The 17,173-nt window shown below is 46.3% G+C and overlaps 1 protein-coding gene across 9 annotated transcripts in view; it reads left to right on the forward strand.

The window, feature by feature from the left end:
• The window catches only part of ITGA9 (integrin subunit alpha 9), a 352,771-nt gene that overhangs the window by 263,169 nt on the left and 72,429 nt on the right, over nucleotides 1-17,173 (forward strand). For all 9 annotated transcript variants that reach the window (XR_014250773.1, XM_082412752.1, XM_082412753.1 and 6 more), the window contains 2 exons: nucleotides 7,889-7,975; nucleotides 11,139-11,218. Coding sequence is in view for 8 of the 9 variants with exons in the window: in XM_082412752.1 (XP_082268878.1) it covers nucleotides 7,889-7,975; nucleotides 11,139-11,218 (167 nt within the window). In the remaining variant the exon portion in view is untranslated. The remainder of the gene's footprint in view (nucleotides 1-7,888; nucleotides 7,976-11,138; nucleotides 11,219-17,173) is intronic.

Consider the following 17,173-nt stretch of genomic DNA (forward strand, 5'->3'; position numbering starts at 1 on the left):
GGTGTCCAGCACTGTAGCTTGCTGGTCGTTGAGTGGAGCTGGGTCTTAGCGTTGAGATGGAGATCTCTGAGAGAGCTTTCACTGTTTCATATTATGTGGGGTCAGGAGGTCTCTGGTGGACCTATGTCCTGAGCTCGGCTCTCCCACCTCAGAGGCACGGGCCTGACACCCGGCTGGAGCACTAAGACTCTGTCAGCCACCCAGGTGGTCTTGCTAAAGCCAGGTCGCCTGCAGCAGCCTGACCAATGGAGTATTCAAATTGGAAATGTTGCCTTAGCACTGGGTGCTAGAGGAGATCTCCATCGCTCCATACCAGAAATAAAGTATGGACAGCTCCAGCCTGAGAGGCTTGTCTGCTCACCTGCTGGGGTGGATGGGGGCTGGGATGGTGGGTTTATTTTTATTTATTTGTTTGTTTAGATTCTTAAGTTTGTTTTCCTGCCATCCCGAAGGGGGGCAGTCATCAGCATTTGGGGAAGTGTTTTGATTTGTCTTCAACTTGGGAAAATACAAAGATTAGGGGTTGATGTAATGCACAGGAGGGGCATGTTACAGGAATAAGCTTATTCAAGTCATTTCTGATTTGTGTTGGTTTTTTTAAATGCAATATTATTTTTACTCATTTTAAAGCATCCTTAGCGCCAAGAGGACTGTTTGGGAGGAGGCTCCCTTGTCTCCACTTTGATAAGAAAATTGCTCCTCCTGGGACAGCTGACTTCCCACTGCCTGTGATGGGTACACGGTTGTTCAAAGTGCACGCTCCAAATTCAGCACTCCTTAGCTTCGGGGGAGATTCTGGCTTTAACAGTTATGTGGTTCATCTGTCTCAAACATTTGTTTTGACTCTAGCTCCTGCTTGCTTTACTTTTTTAAGCTTGGAAAGAACAAACCCAGAATAGTCTGGGCCTTCACTTCCAAATGGGGGTTTAGACAAAAGTTTAAAAAGGCACTTGCTTTGTAGCACTTGCCTTGGAACCCCCACGTGTGCCGGTAATCACCTCTATTCCCTCAGACTGCTGGTTGCCAGCCCCTATCCGGCAGGGCCTGTAAACCGCTGCCCCAGCCTTGCCAGGCCATCAGCCACGATTGGCATCTGTCCTGGCATCCCTTGTGCTCCAGGTTCCTCAAAGGCCGCGCGCTTCATTCATTGGGTTTATGCTGCCCACCTGCTCAGGCTCAGTTTCTGTGGGTTCTTTGGGGGATGGGGAAGAGGGGACCTTGTCTGTGCCTTGTTTGGGGTTCCTCGCCTCAGGCCCCCTCTGGTCCATTCTTAACATTGGCAGCTGGGAAATCCTGGGCAAGTGCTATAACTTCTCTGTGTTCCAGTTTCCTCCTTGTAAAATGGGCATAAAAAGAGGAGCTACCTGGCATGTAACAAGCTGTTACTGAGTAGGGGCCATCTGTGGACTCCGTCTTTACAACCATCCACACTGGCAGGCCAGCCCCAGTCCTATAAGGCAGGTGTTATGGCTTCATTTTTCAGGTGAGAAAATGGAGGCTTGTAGAAAGGCCAGCCTGTTTGTCTGACGACCTATAGCTGTTACATATCCGAGCAAATCAATTGGGACACCGATGCCAAAGCTTGTGCACTTTCTATGCTGCAAGCCCGTGTGCTTTTCTGCATGCTGAGGAATTCCATGGGCCCTGTCCCAAAGGATTCCTCTCTAGGAATAGCACTGTTTTTTCTGGTGAAGCTCAGGCTGACTCATCCTTGAGTGGGGCCAATAAAGTATTTCCGGGGAATAAACTCTTTCTATTAACTCACTGGGCCAGGTTATTGAGAACCCCTGCTCACCTTTGACTCCTCAGTTAATTAGATAATTTGGGATCAAGTGCTTCCAAAATTTACCTGAATTCTCTATTAACTGAGTTAACACAGAGCTTATCAGGTCACAGGGATCACACCTCACGTGGCTGGAAGAAAGGAAGGGGTCCTTAGATGAATACCAAGCTTCAGTCTGACATAGAACATGAAGGGTCATCTTAGTTTGACAAACACAGGAGGAAGTAGCAAACGGGAAGGTAAACTTCACACTCTCCCTGGAGCCCAGCGTTAAGCCCTGACCAGATTTGCGGATTTGCTGCTCCCACAGGGCACTGCGTTGGTGGTCAGAGAAAGTGTGGCTCCAGAATAAAATCAAATGCTGTGTGAATGGGAGGAAGGAGCCTGAAGGCCAAGGAGGCTCACTAACTTCATGATCGGATTTCTTCCTGCCAGCCACACTGCATATTACAAGCAGGGCTGGAGCTTGGCTCCGCTGGCGAAGCTCCCAGGGCCAGGACAGCTGAGGTATGTCTGGAAAAGAGAGGGCCTTTGCCAAGGCAAGCATCTCCCATGCCAGGCAGACCAGCAAGTAAGCTAGCTGCCTCTTGAAGTCCCTTCATCTGAATCCCCAAGGAGCCAAGGCTTGTTGAAGTACTAAGTGCAAACTCAGGAGCTACTGAGTGCCCGGTACTGAGAATATAGAGACGAACGTGCAGAAACCAAGTAGGCTTTCATCTTGTGTTCTAAAAAAAATGTTAATTGATGTTTTTCTGATCCTGAGAGTAATGTGTCTTAATAAAAAAAAAAAATTTAGAAAATTTAAGCTGAATCACTCAATCTCTGGGGAGAAACCTTGATAGCATTTTATGGAATTGGATGTGTCTGCTAGCCAAGGAAAAGTGGGACTGGGAAAAAGGCCAGTTTTGTGAATCTTCTTAAAATAGGGTCCAGAACTTCATATTAAAATTTTTTCTTTAAGTTTTGATTGGGACTTTACTTGAAAAATGAAACTAAAGATTATGAATATAAGTTTATGTTATTCTACACTTAACAGCTCTTGTAATATTGTAATTATAATGGTCAAGGATACTTAGACCCAAGGCAAAAGTTTATTTGCTTTATTAGCATCTTTAAAATAGCAGTGCATTAATTTCTGAAATGAAAGAAGTAACTGAGTGCTGGGTAGGCAGCTTTGGGACGTGAATATTCCTATTATAAGGTAACATTCTTTGCTTCATATTTTGCCTTTTTTTTGTTTTTAGGACAATCACAGAAAGGTCGTTTTTATGATGGTACATTTTTCCCAAACGCTTCTCTTGATCTTTTAAATTTAAAGCCTTATCTTCTCAAGCATCTTAAAGTGTTATCATCCAAGGATAATTTTGACTTCTTCAACAGTTAACTGATCTAACTCTGCCAGATCCAGACTTAATTAGAGGCTTTGAGTGGTTTGAGCAGTTTCTGAGCATCACTTTCATTGATTTCATGAAAGCCTGCACCTTTGCAACAGGTTTTAGTAGATTTGCACTGCATCTGAGTTGGATAATCAGATTCTACACTGTCTGGCAATCAGGGACAAAGGGTAGACAGTCTATTCACTGGTCCACATTCCCTGTCAGCTGAGAGCTGGTAATCATAAGTCTTGCAACAGTGCTGAAGGTAAGTTCTCCAAGCTAAAGTCAATGTAAGCAATGATTGAGGCACAGAAGGAATCAGAGCCAAGGAGAAGCCTTGTCCCTAGAATCTCTCCCATGTACCTCCTGGTGGGGTACGATGTGCCTGGCGGAGGTACAAAGCACCCTCCCCCCACTAGATCACTATTCCTGATGCTGTCTAAAGCCAGGGCACAGCTAGTTTAGCCACATCACCCCAACATTCATTTTTAAAAGGTTCCCTGAGACTTCTTTGACTACAGGATGCCTGCCTGACTATGGGGAGTGGGGGTGGAGGTGGGCGGGGGTGGTACCTAGCTCCATAGTGACCCTGTTTTTTAAGGTTATGCCCCAGGCAGGATCTAAAACCAGAGCATAGGGGGTGCTGATACTGCTTTGAGATTAAGTGCTCCCCTGATGGGGGCAGCTATGCTGACTTTATAACCAGTAGTTAGAAAGTTTTTCCTTTGGTTAGTATGGATTTGAACAACATTCGTTAGCATGTGAGGGTTCCCCTTCCATTGCCTCTCCCCACCTGGGAACAAATGCCCAGTACTTAACAGAAGCTCTCAGTGCCAGCAGCCTCATCTATAAAGAGTATTGTCTGAGGTCAGGTTCACTGGAGAAGAACCTGAGATGGGGATTCCTGGGCAAATGATTTACTGCAGAAATGCTCTTGGGAGAAAAAGAGTGAAGGGAACAGAATGGGGCAGAGGACAGAGGCAAACAGGGATGTGCTCTCAGCCTAATCCCACAGGGGCTCTGGAACATGAGTTGCACAGCACAGCTGGTCTCACCTTGAGGCAAAGGGGCAGCCTTTTGCACCCATGTCAATCATAGGCTGCAGAGGAAGGGTGTTATAACCTCCCAGGCAAAGCAGCTCCCATTCAGCCAGGGACTGGAAGTCATCTAGTAAAGGGGTTCTGGGTGCAGCACTTGTGCCGTCCACACCAGCAGTCACAGTGTTTGCTGAAGCCCATGCTCTGGGGGCCTCTTTGCCTCATAGCTGCAGTGAAGAGTGGAAAACGGAATTAAAGGCTTTCAGTCAAGGGGACTTACATAGCCATGGGAGGGCTGTTGTGGTGCTGACAGGCGCAGAAGGGTGATCCATGACATTCCTTCCTGTCGCAGCGTCCAGGAGCGCGTGAGTCATGACCGTACACTGAGCGCTCTCATTCCTACAGAAGTCTTTGGTTTTCACTCTTTTTGCTTGTCCCCCACCCCAAGATCCAACCGGAATTCTGTCATTTCTATTAGACTGAGTAGGGTGGAAGAGAGATGTGGAATAATGCAATAAATGCTGGTTTAAATGTTATTTCCTCGCATTTTGGAATTAACAAAAATAAGGTAGTTCAGCAGTTCTCAGGCAATCAAAAGCAGTCTTAGATCAAAGCTGAGTAAACGGAGGTCCCCTCAAGTTCCAGAGTAAATTTTTAAAGCCTCAATGAGTCCTTCACATCCATGTAAAACCTGAAGAAGTCTTCGGGGTGATAAATCTTTGAGAACGGATAGACCTTTGACTTAAATAGAAAACCTCTCTCCTGGTTTGAAAGGGATTTCCAGTGAGATATTGAGCTTTGGAACAGGGTTGAGTAATATAATTTATGTATATCCTGGGATGCTCTTGAGAGTAATTACACCAGGACGACAGACTTAAACCAAGACTGTCCCAGGGAGTTAAGGTCACCTAGGCTTGAGCTCGCTGCCTCTAATGCCCACAGGCCAGTTAGCTAGGATTTAGCGTAGCTTGTACTTGGGCCAATTGTGGACATTGCTTCTTGGTTGAGGAATTATAAGGAAGAGGATGGTGACAAGAGGCCACCAACAGTGAATCATTAGGACCAATCTTTGGGCCATGCGGTTCGTGAGACAGCATTTGAGAAATTATTCACTGGTTTTCCCTATTGAGATTGCCGCTGCATGTTCTCGAGATTCCAAGAGCAGCCCCTCACACTGCCCTGTAAATGTCTGTTTCTCTGCTGGAAGATGTCCCCCTTCTAAGCTGTGAGCTCTTCAAGGACAGGGACTAATGTCATTCAGACCTGTGTCCTCAGTGCTGATCGTGGGAGGTGATGTGATGACTCAGCCACTCAGTGGATGCTCAGGGTCCGTTCCAAATCCTGTGCCATGCCCATATTAGATATGCAAACTTGCCTACCACCCACGAGTGTTTGGGGCAAGATGGGTGAAGGAAACCTTGGAGGAAGGGCTGAGGAAAGGTGTTCTTGACAGTGGGAACAACTAGGCAAAAGTGTGGAAAGTGTGGAAATGAGACCAAGAAAAGGATGTTTGTAGAATAGTGACGTATGTGCTCAGAGAGGTAGGGGCCAAATGTATGCCAGTGTTAAGATTTTGAGCTTTATTATGTTCATAATGGAGAGAGGCATTTTAAGAAGATTGCTCAAGCAGCCTGTAGAATGGACCAAAAAAAGGCAAACTCATAGCAGTGGCTCCCAAAGCATTGCACAGCGGAACACTTACTGTATCACCTACCATGTATTGAAAATGCTTTTCTCAGGTCCCACAATCTCAGAGTGTACTCAGGGTCTAAGACCACTGGGGCGTGGCCTGGGAATCTGTATTTTTTTAAGGCACTCCCAAACCAATTTTAATGCAGGAGGTCCCAAGCCCACATGAGGGATGCTGACCAAGGTCACGGAGAACCGTTAGAAAACTTAACAGTCACTGAGATCAGTTATCCCCATTGGATATCTAGATTGGATGCTGAAAGATAAGCTACAGTTTCCTTTTATATTTATATATCTCCTATTTTTTATTTCCTTGTATTTCCGGTTGTTTGTGTTGCTGTTGCTTTGTTGCTATTTTCTAAATAAAGTTTTATTGATGTTTAAAAAACAGACAGAAGTACACAAATCATTAGGTGCCCAGCTCAGTGAGTTTTCACAATGATCACACCTGAGAACATCCCCAGCACCCCGAGAACTCCCTTCCACTTGCCACCCGCCAATTATTATCTTGACTTCTAATCCCACAGATGAGTTATTTATTTTTTGTCATTTCTACTTTTTGTGTTTGATAATGTTCATAATATATTAGTGTAATAGTATATGTGTATAACATATAACTAAGTAGGTATGTTGTGGTAAGTGCTCACATTTTTTTCTTTTCTGATTAGACACACAACTTAAACTTTTTTTATTTCACCCATTTACCTGGAAGTGTGGGTCTGGGCTGAGGCACAGGTCCTGGAAATTGGAGGAGGGAGCATGGGTGACATTTCAGAGCCAGAATCCACACAGGTTGGTTCCTTTTGGCTGCCATTGCTTGTTGCAGAGTTGCCAAGGCCCTCAAGAAGATCAGGGCCTTGGTAGGGGAAGGAGATAGGTTTTAGAGTCAGCCAAGAATGACCTTGAGGAAGTCACATGACCTCATTGAACTCCAGCACTCCAGCTTCTAGACATTCAGCCAGTGCTAGTTCTGTTCTGTGCCTTCTCCTTTTCCCAAATCTGCAAACATTCTGTCTCCCCTCAGAAGTCTTGATTTGGCCTCAGTGACTCGGAGAGGCCCTGTGGGTTATGAAGAGCCTCCTGCTTTCCTTTGACTTTGGTTGTAAACCATGTGTGCAGGTGGAAAGATGGCAGCTCCCTGCGGCCCCTTTCCTGGTTTTCTCATGCCTGGCTGTAGAGTCCAGCCCAGGCCAGCTATGCTGGGAGCCCTCTCCTTGCCCTTGCATCCACCCCCACCCTGGGAAGGCTTGCTGAGGGTGTAGCTCAGCCCTCATTGCTTCATGCTGTAAAGAATCCCTGTGTTTTCCTTGGTGCGATTTTCTTAGCGTTTATTTTTCCTCAACTAGTAAGGTTTCGAAAGGCAAGATTAGGGTGTGAGCCAGAAAGGCAACTTGGATGCCTTTTAATGCAAACCTAAGGAGGCATCCAGCTCACGTGTGGGCTGTCCCGTTTCACCAGGAGAGCACTGGGGTTCAGAGCCAAAGGGTTGATTAAGAATGAAGAGTGTTCTTACTAATAAGAACCTGCTGTATAAAAAAAACAAGTAAAATAAAATCCAAAAATAATAATAATTGCTTTTTTAAAAAATCACATTTTTAACTCTTTTTATCCCTACATCTTCCAAACTTTTTGACCCCAAAACCCTTTTTTAAAATGTAATACCCACAGAACTAATGTTTCACGGAACACAGGGAAACTCTGATATACAAGAACAAACATGATAAAAAAAAAAAAAAAAGAATGAAGAGTGGTTTTGTCCTCTGCACTGTCTTCCCAGAGAACCTCTGGCAAGGGTGGCGGGGGGGCGAGTGGGCAGTCAGAGGAGGATGGGGACTTGGCCTGTCAGAGACTCCTCATTCCAGCACAGCCAACAGTGGCTGTTGTCTGAGAACTTCCTTAAAGCAGGACCATGTCTGCTGAAGCCTGGATTTGCCTCCCTGGGGCTCCTCCACACACCTGTCCTGGTGCAGCCAGCCCATCTGTTGGTACTTTTTGTCTTTCAGGAGGAAATGGGCATTTCCTGTGAACTGCTGGAATCAGACTTCCTCAAATGCAGTGTGGGATTCCCTTTCATGAGGTCGAAGTCGAAGGTAAGGGGCAGGGACGGGGCACTTCCTTGGCAGCGCCCCCGGCCCTTCCCACCAGCCACTCATTCTGCAACTGCCTCCCGAGGTTTCGTCCACACCCCACTGCAGCGGGGTGGCCAGCAAAGCCCTGCCTGGGCACAGCCAGCCCTGTCCATGGCCATCTCCAAGTCTGTTCCGGGGGCTGTGGACATGTGGTCCTTCCCCTTGATCCACGTGACATACCGCAGATGTGAGACACACGCCACGGCCTTTGTACTTTGTCAAGCACCACCTGGTTGGCCTCTTAACATTTTATTTTCTGGGACATCCCATGCCACTTTGAGTCCCTGGAGCAACATAGAAGATGTGGTCTGGGCTAGTGATCTACCGTCCTGGCTGTTGCCCCCCGGGAACTCACAATTTTTTGAAGAGACCTCTTAAAATATAAATAATTGTATTGCACTTCATTTTTTCAGAAAAGTACAAGAAAGTACAGTCACTTTGGTATTTATAAGGAGCCAGATTTTCTAAGCTCAAACAATAATATGGTTTAGCATATTCGGAGATTCATGGAACATTCTAGTATGTGCCATCATTATAAAGAGATGCAAAGACGTAGACGATGTGATTTTTGGAGATAAAACTAGACTCTAAAAGACCAGTTCCACCTTTTTAAATGGAAGCTGTTTTCCCTGCTATGATTTGAAGGAAATTTTATATTCCTTTGTCTACCTTTTTTCCCTTCCTAAAAAAAAAAAAGAAAGAAAGTTTAATCCTTTTATCCTGCCTATGTCATAGAATTGGATCATTTTAATCTCTAAGGCTTTTTGGTCTCAGTACATAGTAGCTGTTTTGCAAACCAGTTGTGAGAATGTTCTAGTAAGGAAGATTTGCTCATTTCTTAGCAAATCACTTGAATCCCTCAGCCTCGTTGAATGTACCTGCTCCAAACTGTGGTGGCTCTTATATCTGTGATTCCTCAGCCTTTTTTCTGGCTCTGATCCTCATTCTGTCCACATTCATCCCAGGAGAAGGGAAGCCCCAAGTGGCGGCTGCCCTCAGAAAAGCTGGCAGAATATGGGCCAAGTCCTGTGAGATTCCAGGTAGGGTGAGGATGCAGCAGGAGGACCCTGAATGCTGGGCATCATTGCCTGTAGTAAAATGTGGCACGCACATGCAGACACACACACACACAAATTTTATTGAAATCTTTTGAGCAACAGGAAATAGACTTAATTGAAACACTTTAAAAGTAGCCATTTTGTTGTAAAATCCAGCCTCCCTCCCTCAAACCTAAGGTGCGTCTTGCTAGTTTTAAAGATACTTTAAAAGGAAAACTTATCATTGCAGATGGATCCAGGAATACTTCCCATAGAGAGAAAGTGAATAAATGAATACAGTGAAAATAAAGTAATCTTGACTTATGGGGCCTTAAATTTTGTTAAAATTCATTCTCTCTCAAAATAGTCACAGAGCCAACAGAAGTATGGATGTTGGATGTTGGATTTTTCTTCCAGCTTGGTAATGTCACTGCCTTCCTCCACATACGGAAGTGAAGGCCTGTAGCAAGGCTGGTCCTGGAGGCAGGGCTCTGGGGGTGAGTCCCTGGAGAAAGCCCCAGAAGTGACCCAGCAGGGATGGGGCTCCCTCTATCCACAGCCCGGCTTGTCCTCCCCTGCCCTCAGACCCTGTGGGTCATCAGGCTCCAGACCACCTGCTAAGCCTCATGACCACACTATCTGCTTACTTCGCTGGCCGTATGTTTCTGTCTCTCATGACCAGCCTGCCCGGTCCCTGACCTTCTGTTCTCCCAGGCCTCTGGCTCTCATTTTGGCTTTGTGCCCAAATCTTTTGCTTCTTACCTCACTTTGATCTTTAGAGCGCTTAATTCAGATCTCCTGCCAGTTCAGACTCTCTGCTACAATGAGACCCTTGACTTTCCCTTCCTTTGGGTCCTCCAGCTCTGTTTCCTGTCCTGTCTTCATGACCCACCCTCACTGTAAGCTGACAGGTCTCACTGCAACAGAAATTTCTGTCTAGAAAGGGATGTCCAACATCCACTCTAGTTGATGGTCCAATGTCATGATCCAGCGTTCATTACTTTCAGGTAGCATTCAGTTCAGTAGAATCCAGTGTTGCAAAGTTAGACCATTGCCTAGAATTCGTCATAAAGGAACAAAATGACGTCATAAAGAAACAAATATTTAGATATTAAATAAGTCATAGACTCTCAGAACTTGATGGAATTTAAGGATCATTTTGTCCACCCTCTTCTTTTTTATTGAAATGCAAAGAGATCGAGTATCTTGGCCAAGATCACATAGTTTGTGGTAGAGCCTGGCTCTATAAGCCCTACCCGAGGGGTCCTTCCTGATTCCCACACTTGCCTGGTGTGTATATGGTGAAAACCATTTGCTTGGAACAGTGTTCCCCGAATCACAGGGTGCCCACCACTGGGAGTACCTGAGATGATTTTGGGTGGCTCATGAGATGATTTTAGGTGATACATGGACATAACACTAAACCACGTTGACTCTAACGGTGAGAAATTTATTAGCTTTTCAACACTCTTTCAATCCTAACTTTTTGCGGGAGAAATTCTCCGGTAGCTCTACAATATCTCTAACACCTCCCTATCAGTCGTTAATCTCCCTTTTATCAAAATAGAGCAGACCTTAGGCCCAGAGCCTTCAGCAGGCAACAGAATTCAACACCCCTTTGTTTCCGTTATGTTTATTTTTATGATGACCTCCTCTTTATGGCAAGTGATCCTGGATTCCCATCTGTGATAGTGATATAAATTCTTTCTCTTTAAAATAGTCTTTAAACAGCAAGAGTGAGGCAATAAAAATACAAAGTACATATCACAGGTGATATGATAAGCAGATGTGGCAAAAACTGGGATGATGGTGTGTGAGTGAAATTTAGGAAGTCCTGGTTTAAGAGTTCAAGCGTATCGCTTCCTAACGAAAACCTCAGTTGCTGAAAAGGACAGCGTACCTCTTGCCAGAGTGGGCTCTGCGTTTTATTGCTAAAGTTGTATCTCTGGCCTGACCATCAGAGAGAAATGCACACAGAATAAAGCTTGCCGTGCAAATGAGCATCCAGAGGTCATAAACTGCAGAAGATTGTAGTGTTTAAGTTTGGAATGCTGGCTGATGCCAAATGTCACTTTCTTTTCCCATAGTATGAATTCAGCGTGATCTTTGATACAAGCCACCTGTCTGGGGAAGAGGAAGTTCTCAGCTTCATCGTTACTGCTCTGAGGTAAGGGGGATTTAAATTTTTTCCAAAGATGAAAGATTTATGGGACCAAGAAAGGTCATGCCCTGGTCATGCTTTGATGATGATGCCCAAAATGCCGAGGAGGAAGGAACCGCTCAGTGATAAAGCCCCAAACCGCTGCATAGAATCGGGTCTCTCAAGGATGGTGCTTGCCTAGTTCCACTTGTGCAGACACCAGCTCAGACAGAGCTGGGAAGGACTAGGGGTTCATCCAGTCAGAGGTAAATGATTTTACAGCTGAGGAGAGACAGGCCTGGAGAGGTCAGGATTCCAGCCCAAGCTTATGTGGTTGGTTAGTTCACAAGTGTCCTCTGTGGTCAGTGGCTTCTCATGGATGTACCCCAGCATCCCTTGATGCAGGGACAGGGCACCTGCAGCCTGAGGGCCTGGCCAAGCCTGTTTGTGGAGGCCCCCAAGAGATGGTCCTCAAGAGAGGGCTTGTCCTAGGAGCTGAGTGGGCAGATAGGGAAGGGGACAGTGCAGTAGCGATGTCTTCCCTCAGGACTGTGCTCCTGCCTCTCTCTCTCCAGTATAGCCAAGGGTGCTTGAGAGAGACTTTGGGGTCATGAGCTGCCTCCACAAGCCAGAATCCAGACGTGCCTTGAAGCGCCATCTGGGTAGCCCTTGGCCGATAGCTGGGCTGGAAGGAGAGGTACTTAGGTGGGTGAATAGGGAGATACAAGCTTTGACTGTATAGGTTGGATACCCAAGGCAACCTTTTTATTTGAATTTTTATTTGGAAATGATTTTAAACTTAACAGAAATGTTGCAAAGAATAGTGAAAGGAACTCCTGTATACCCTTTACCCAGATTCACTCAGTCTTGACACTCTGCCTCATTTGTTTTATCATTCTCTTTCTATGTATGATTTTTTCCACTTAACCATCTGAAAGTAAGTTGCAGACATCATGCCTCTTTACCCATAAGTATCTCCATGTGTTTCCTAAGAATGAGGCCATTCTCTTAAATAACCCCAGTATAGTTATAAAATTCAGGAAATTTAACACTGATACAATGCTATTATCTAATCTCTAGTCCATGTTCCAGTGTTCCCAAAAATGACTTTGTAGCCACTTTTTTACTGGTCCAGAGTCTGATCAAGGATCAGGCATTCAGTTACTGTGTCTTATCTCTAGTTGCCTTAATCTCCAAGCCAAACTTTCATGCCAGGGGATCTGAGTCTATCCCAGAGGTGGTCTGGAGATCTGAACCAAACACTCTGAAGCCCAAGGTCAGGCAAGATCCACAGAAAAAAGGTGAGATAACAAAATCAGGAACCTCATGGCTAATGGAGGCCGGGAAAATGGAAGGCCAGACACTAGATGAGCAGACCATGAAACCAGGGGCTGCAAGTCAACCAGAGAAAGGCGATTGTGCAGCCACAGGTTAGCATGTGGCCAAGTCTGGAGACCCACTGAATCCGGGGTACAGAGCGAGGCAAGGGGCTAAGCGTTGTAAAACTAAGGCCCCCACCCACATGGTCACCTCTGAAATGAGGGTGCTCAACCCAAGACTTCCTCCAAGGAGGACTGCACCCTCGGGCACTGAGAAGGAGCTCCTGGTCCCACATTCTGAGAGAGAAGGCCATCTCACGGACTTTTCAGATGAGCCCCATTGTGCAAGATAACAGGTGCCGGCTCAGCCATCTATCTGACCCCCAGGTAGAGCAAGGGGTCCTGCTCTGGACCACTCCTCTCAACCCCATTCATGTCCATCAAATGTAAAGCACTGAGCAGAAGCTGAGAGGGAGCAGGGATGAATGAGGGAAAGTCTTCCGTCTCAAACCTCATCAAGACAGGGTCAGTCTAGAGACAGAGGCAGACACGGCTCAGTGCAGGAAGTAGGGCAGAACAGCCCAGAGCAGGCACTGTCCCTCACTCATTCTACAAACCTTTGAGCACTTACTACGACCAGCCACTGTGTGAGACAAGGGGAGATACAGCAGGGACCAAAGTTGGTAAAAGCCCTTCTCTTGGGGAGCAGTGTGCTGGCAGCAAAGGTCAGATAATGAACAAATGAACATAAATTTCAGAGGGAGACAGCGCATTCGCTGGCAAGTGTGAAACTTCATTTTCGTCCCTATTCTCTTTAAGCCCACCTGGGGGGGTTTGTTCTTTCCTTGTCCTTGGAGACAGTCTAGGACAGTCTTGTGCATTCTCAGGTCACTCTTGGTTAATGCAAAGTCCTACAGTCGCTTCAAGCCTCAAAGCGAATTCACAAATCCATAATCAAAGTGTCTCCTGTCCCATGAAATAATCAAAACTTGATTTCAAGTTAAGGCTTCCTCCCCTCTTTCAGGGCAAGGCTGCAGGAGGGAAGCCTTTCTCCGGGAATAGTCTAGCTTTCCTCCAGTGGTGCTTCTGCTGGCCCTCCCCCTTTCCCTGAGAGCCCCCCAGGCTCACAGCAGGGGTTGTGAGAGGTAAAAGGCAAACAGGAAAGGTCTTACTTACCAGGCACTGCTGCAGGCACTCACTCAGTCTGGGTATGCAGAGCTGGCTCCTCCCCTTTGGGAACCCCCTCCGCCCTCCCACTACTGGGGAGGCTTACCTGTGCTTCCTCCCTCACCACATCTTCCAACCTCAGCCTCTAGGCGGCCAAAGATGCCTTCAGTTCCTGCTGCCGAGACTGTGCCCTGGGACAGGACCAAAGGTGACCCCACCCTGGCTCTTGCATGTAGATCCCACTCAGGAATCTTTGCCCTGACAGTCTCTGGAAAGGCTGGTGATCCTTGTGGAGTCAGGAGGGGAAAGCCAGCAGCCCCCTCCCCGTACGTTTCCTGGGCCTGCATCTGACTGTCCTGATCAAGGTCCCCTGAAGCTTAACTTAAAAGGTAGTCACCCTCCCCTGACCACAAACCATTTTCTCCAAAATCTGTCTCCAAGAATCCTCCTTTCCCGACTCTTGTTACATCCTTGACATTATAGTTTGGGTTGTTGCCACCAGACATAGTAAATCCTGGTTTAGTGCTTTCCTCTGAATTTTGGCATCTATTATGCCTCAGCCAAAACTTGCATTTTAACACCCTGTCATACTCACCCCAGCCTGAGTGATTCTTGAATTTTCACAAAAACACCAATTAGTCAAAGGTTAGACTAAGATTCTTCCTAAGTGCTGAATCTTTCAACATCATCCTTGGTCCATTCTTGCCTCTTACTAATTAATGGCTTTGCCCCCAAAGCCTGAAGTCACTGGGCATTTGGGAGGTTCAGGTCAGGCCCCAACAAATACAACCCAACAGTAGACAGCAGCAGGACTGGTGGGGCACACACTTAACGAGGCTTTGTTTTATTTTTTCACTGGAGTCCTTCCTCAGTCTCAATGTTATTTAAAACTCACAGAATTAAGATTAATTTTCGTTTGGGAACCACTGTGAAGCTGGAAGTACACATTTTCAGAGCCCCTCAATCCACCACCACTGTAGCATATTTTTGCATTTAATGCTGCTTTCTCTATTTTTTTTTTTTAGCACTTTCCTTAATGTTTTAGAGAATGTTCTTTCTCCTAAAAATGAGAGCACAGCACGTCACAGTGGTTGTTTGACCCTCTTTGCCTTGTGTTGTCATATCCACCCTCCACTCCAAAGGTGATGACTTTCTGGCCTTTAGTTCAGCACTAGTGGGACAAACACTAATTATATCCTACATATTGCAATAGGACATGCAAACCAGATGGAAATAAGAACCACAGTGAATGTTAAAATACAGCCCAGCAATCCCCCAACTCCTGCACAACTTTCCAGTGCAGCATGGCTCCCGCTGTCTGTCAGGGTAGCATTGCCACAGGAATAATAGCATTTCAACACAGATGACAATTGTCTGAGCTTGCCAGCTTTGAAATCGTGCAAGATGTGATTATTTTTTATTCACACTATTTTCAATATCACATCATTCATGTTTACATAAAGCATGGCTGTGATCTAATAGAAACACGTGCAAAGCATAGAGAAGGTAGACTTTGTTCCCACTGCTAGAATCCAGAAGGGCTTCAGTGGGGAGGTGGCATTTACACAGAGGAGTCTGGTTTTGGGCTGAAGAAGCCTAGGCACAGTGGTGAGGATGTGCATGGCACAGCCTGCTCTGTCACACCCATGTGACTGGTGGGCATTGAAGTGTGTTGGGGATTCCTGACCATCTCAGAGGAAGGGTGGGGGACATACAAGGGTAGTAGAAGGAAGATGAGGCTGAAAGAGGAGATTGGGCTGGGCCACGGAGGGCCTTGAAAGCCTCAACTGCATTCCCCAGGCAGTGGGGAGCCACTGAAAGTTTTTGAAGAGGGGAGTGATACAATGCAATGGCTTGCCCACAGAGCACAAGACTGTTGGATTTAATAAAGGGGGGCAGATGCTTATTCCAACCTGAAAATTCTCATTCTCCTGCTGTTTCTAGGATCCACAGAAAACTCACCATTGTTGGGCAGATCTATCAGTGTGCTGTCTGGGTCTCTCAACACCTGGAGCAGCTGATATTCATGGGAAGGAACATTTGGGCAGGAAATATGACATGGAAGAGACTTTTCCTTGTCAAAAAGAGGAAACTCCACCTACTTCCCAATCCCATTTAGGGCTAATCAGAGGTGTCAAAGAAGGGGAGCAAACAACACAATGGCAGAAACTTTATCTACTAGAATCTCATGTCCATAGACCAGTGGTGTTCTGATCTTAGGTGCCCACTGGAATCACCTGGGAGCCTTAAAAACTACCGATGCCTGGTCCACCCTGCAGGGATCCTCATCTAGTTTGTCTGGGGTGAGATCTGGGCATTGGGATTTTTTTAAAGGTTCATCAAATGATTACTCTGTATAGTTCCTTGCTCTATACTGGGCACATTTTCAGTCAACACACATCTGTTAAGCACCTACTATTTACCAGATGCAGTGCTGGGCATATAAGAAAACGCTAATAACTTAATTAAAGAACATCCCTTTATGTACATTAATATTTCTATATAGCATTAGGGAACACCTCGTACTGTCGCTTAAATAATTAAATATCAGAATCTTCTAATTTCTTGAATCACAGATGTTTAGGAAGCTGTGTTATCTATTAAACTTGCAGCAGAATATTTCAGGCACCCATTTCTCTGCAGACTTTGGTGCAAATCTGGTCTTACTGTCCCAGAGGGCACCCACAGCACTTGATTCCCTACTGTGACGGAAAGATCCTTAAAGCTCCTTATCTTAAAAGCAAGCCACAGTTAAAATACCAGTCGTCCTTTTCTTCCCGTCACCACCCTTTGAAGATCTCTTGCCTACTTGTGGATTTAGGAGGACAGAAAGTTGAGACTAAACAGTTTCTCAAGAGCTCCTGTCTCAGCAGCCTGGCTCTGCAGACCATGGGAAGCATCCCAAGTCACGAGCTCGCAGAATAACTGGGGGCCTTTTGATGTTCAGCCTCTTTATCTCAACTTTGCAACTTCACTCAGTCTGGAGCAATCACCCGATGACAGATGAGACTGTTGGGCCAGAGCTGCCAGCGGCCACAGGTGGCTGGACAAATGGCAGGGCACAAGGTGGCGCTTCCATCAGGAACCAATTACTCAGACCTGGCGGGATGCTGGGTGAGGGGAGGGAGTAGGCCCGGGCGTTGCCATCCTCCCATCCATTCAGGAGTCACCTCTGGTTTGCCCTGAGAAGTGATTGTACAGCTTTTATTGTCCCCCCTGGGAAAGGAAGGGCAAGGAAGTGAGGCCAGGTTGGCACCTGATCCTGCTGCTTCTGTAAACTGTGATGGATTCACCCCATATGCGGAAGACAGATGAGGAGTCAGGGGTCAGAGTCACAGAGCACCATTGTTTCAGAACAATAGGAGAGAGGAGGAAAGGGGATGTGAGCTATTGAAGTATGGTTGCGTTCAGCACTCGCTGGTGGGGAGAGGAAGGCAGTGGGGGCGGAGGGAGGGCAGGGAGCCGGCAGGAACTCTGCCCAGGTTCAGGGAATGAT

This window comes from Balaenoptera physalus (assembly GCF_965194825.1).
Source record: "Balaenoptera physalus genome assembly, chromosome: 11".
NCBI lineage: Eukaryota > Metazoa > Chordata > Mammalia > Artiodactyla > Balaenopteridae > Balaenoptera > Balaenoptera physalus.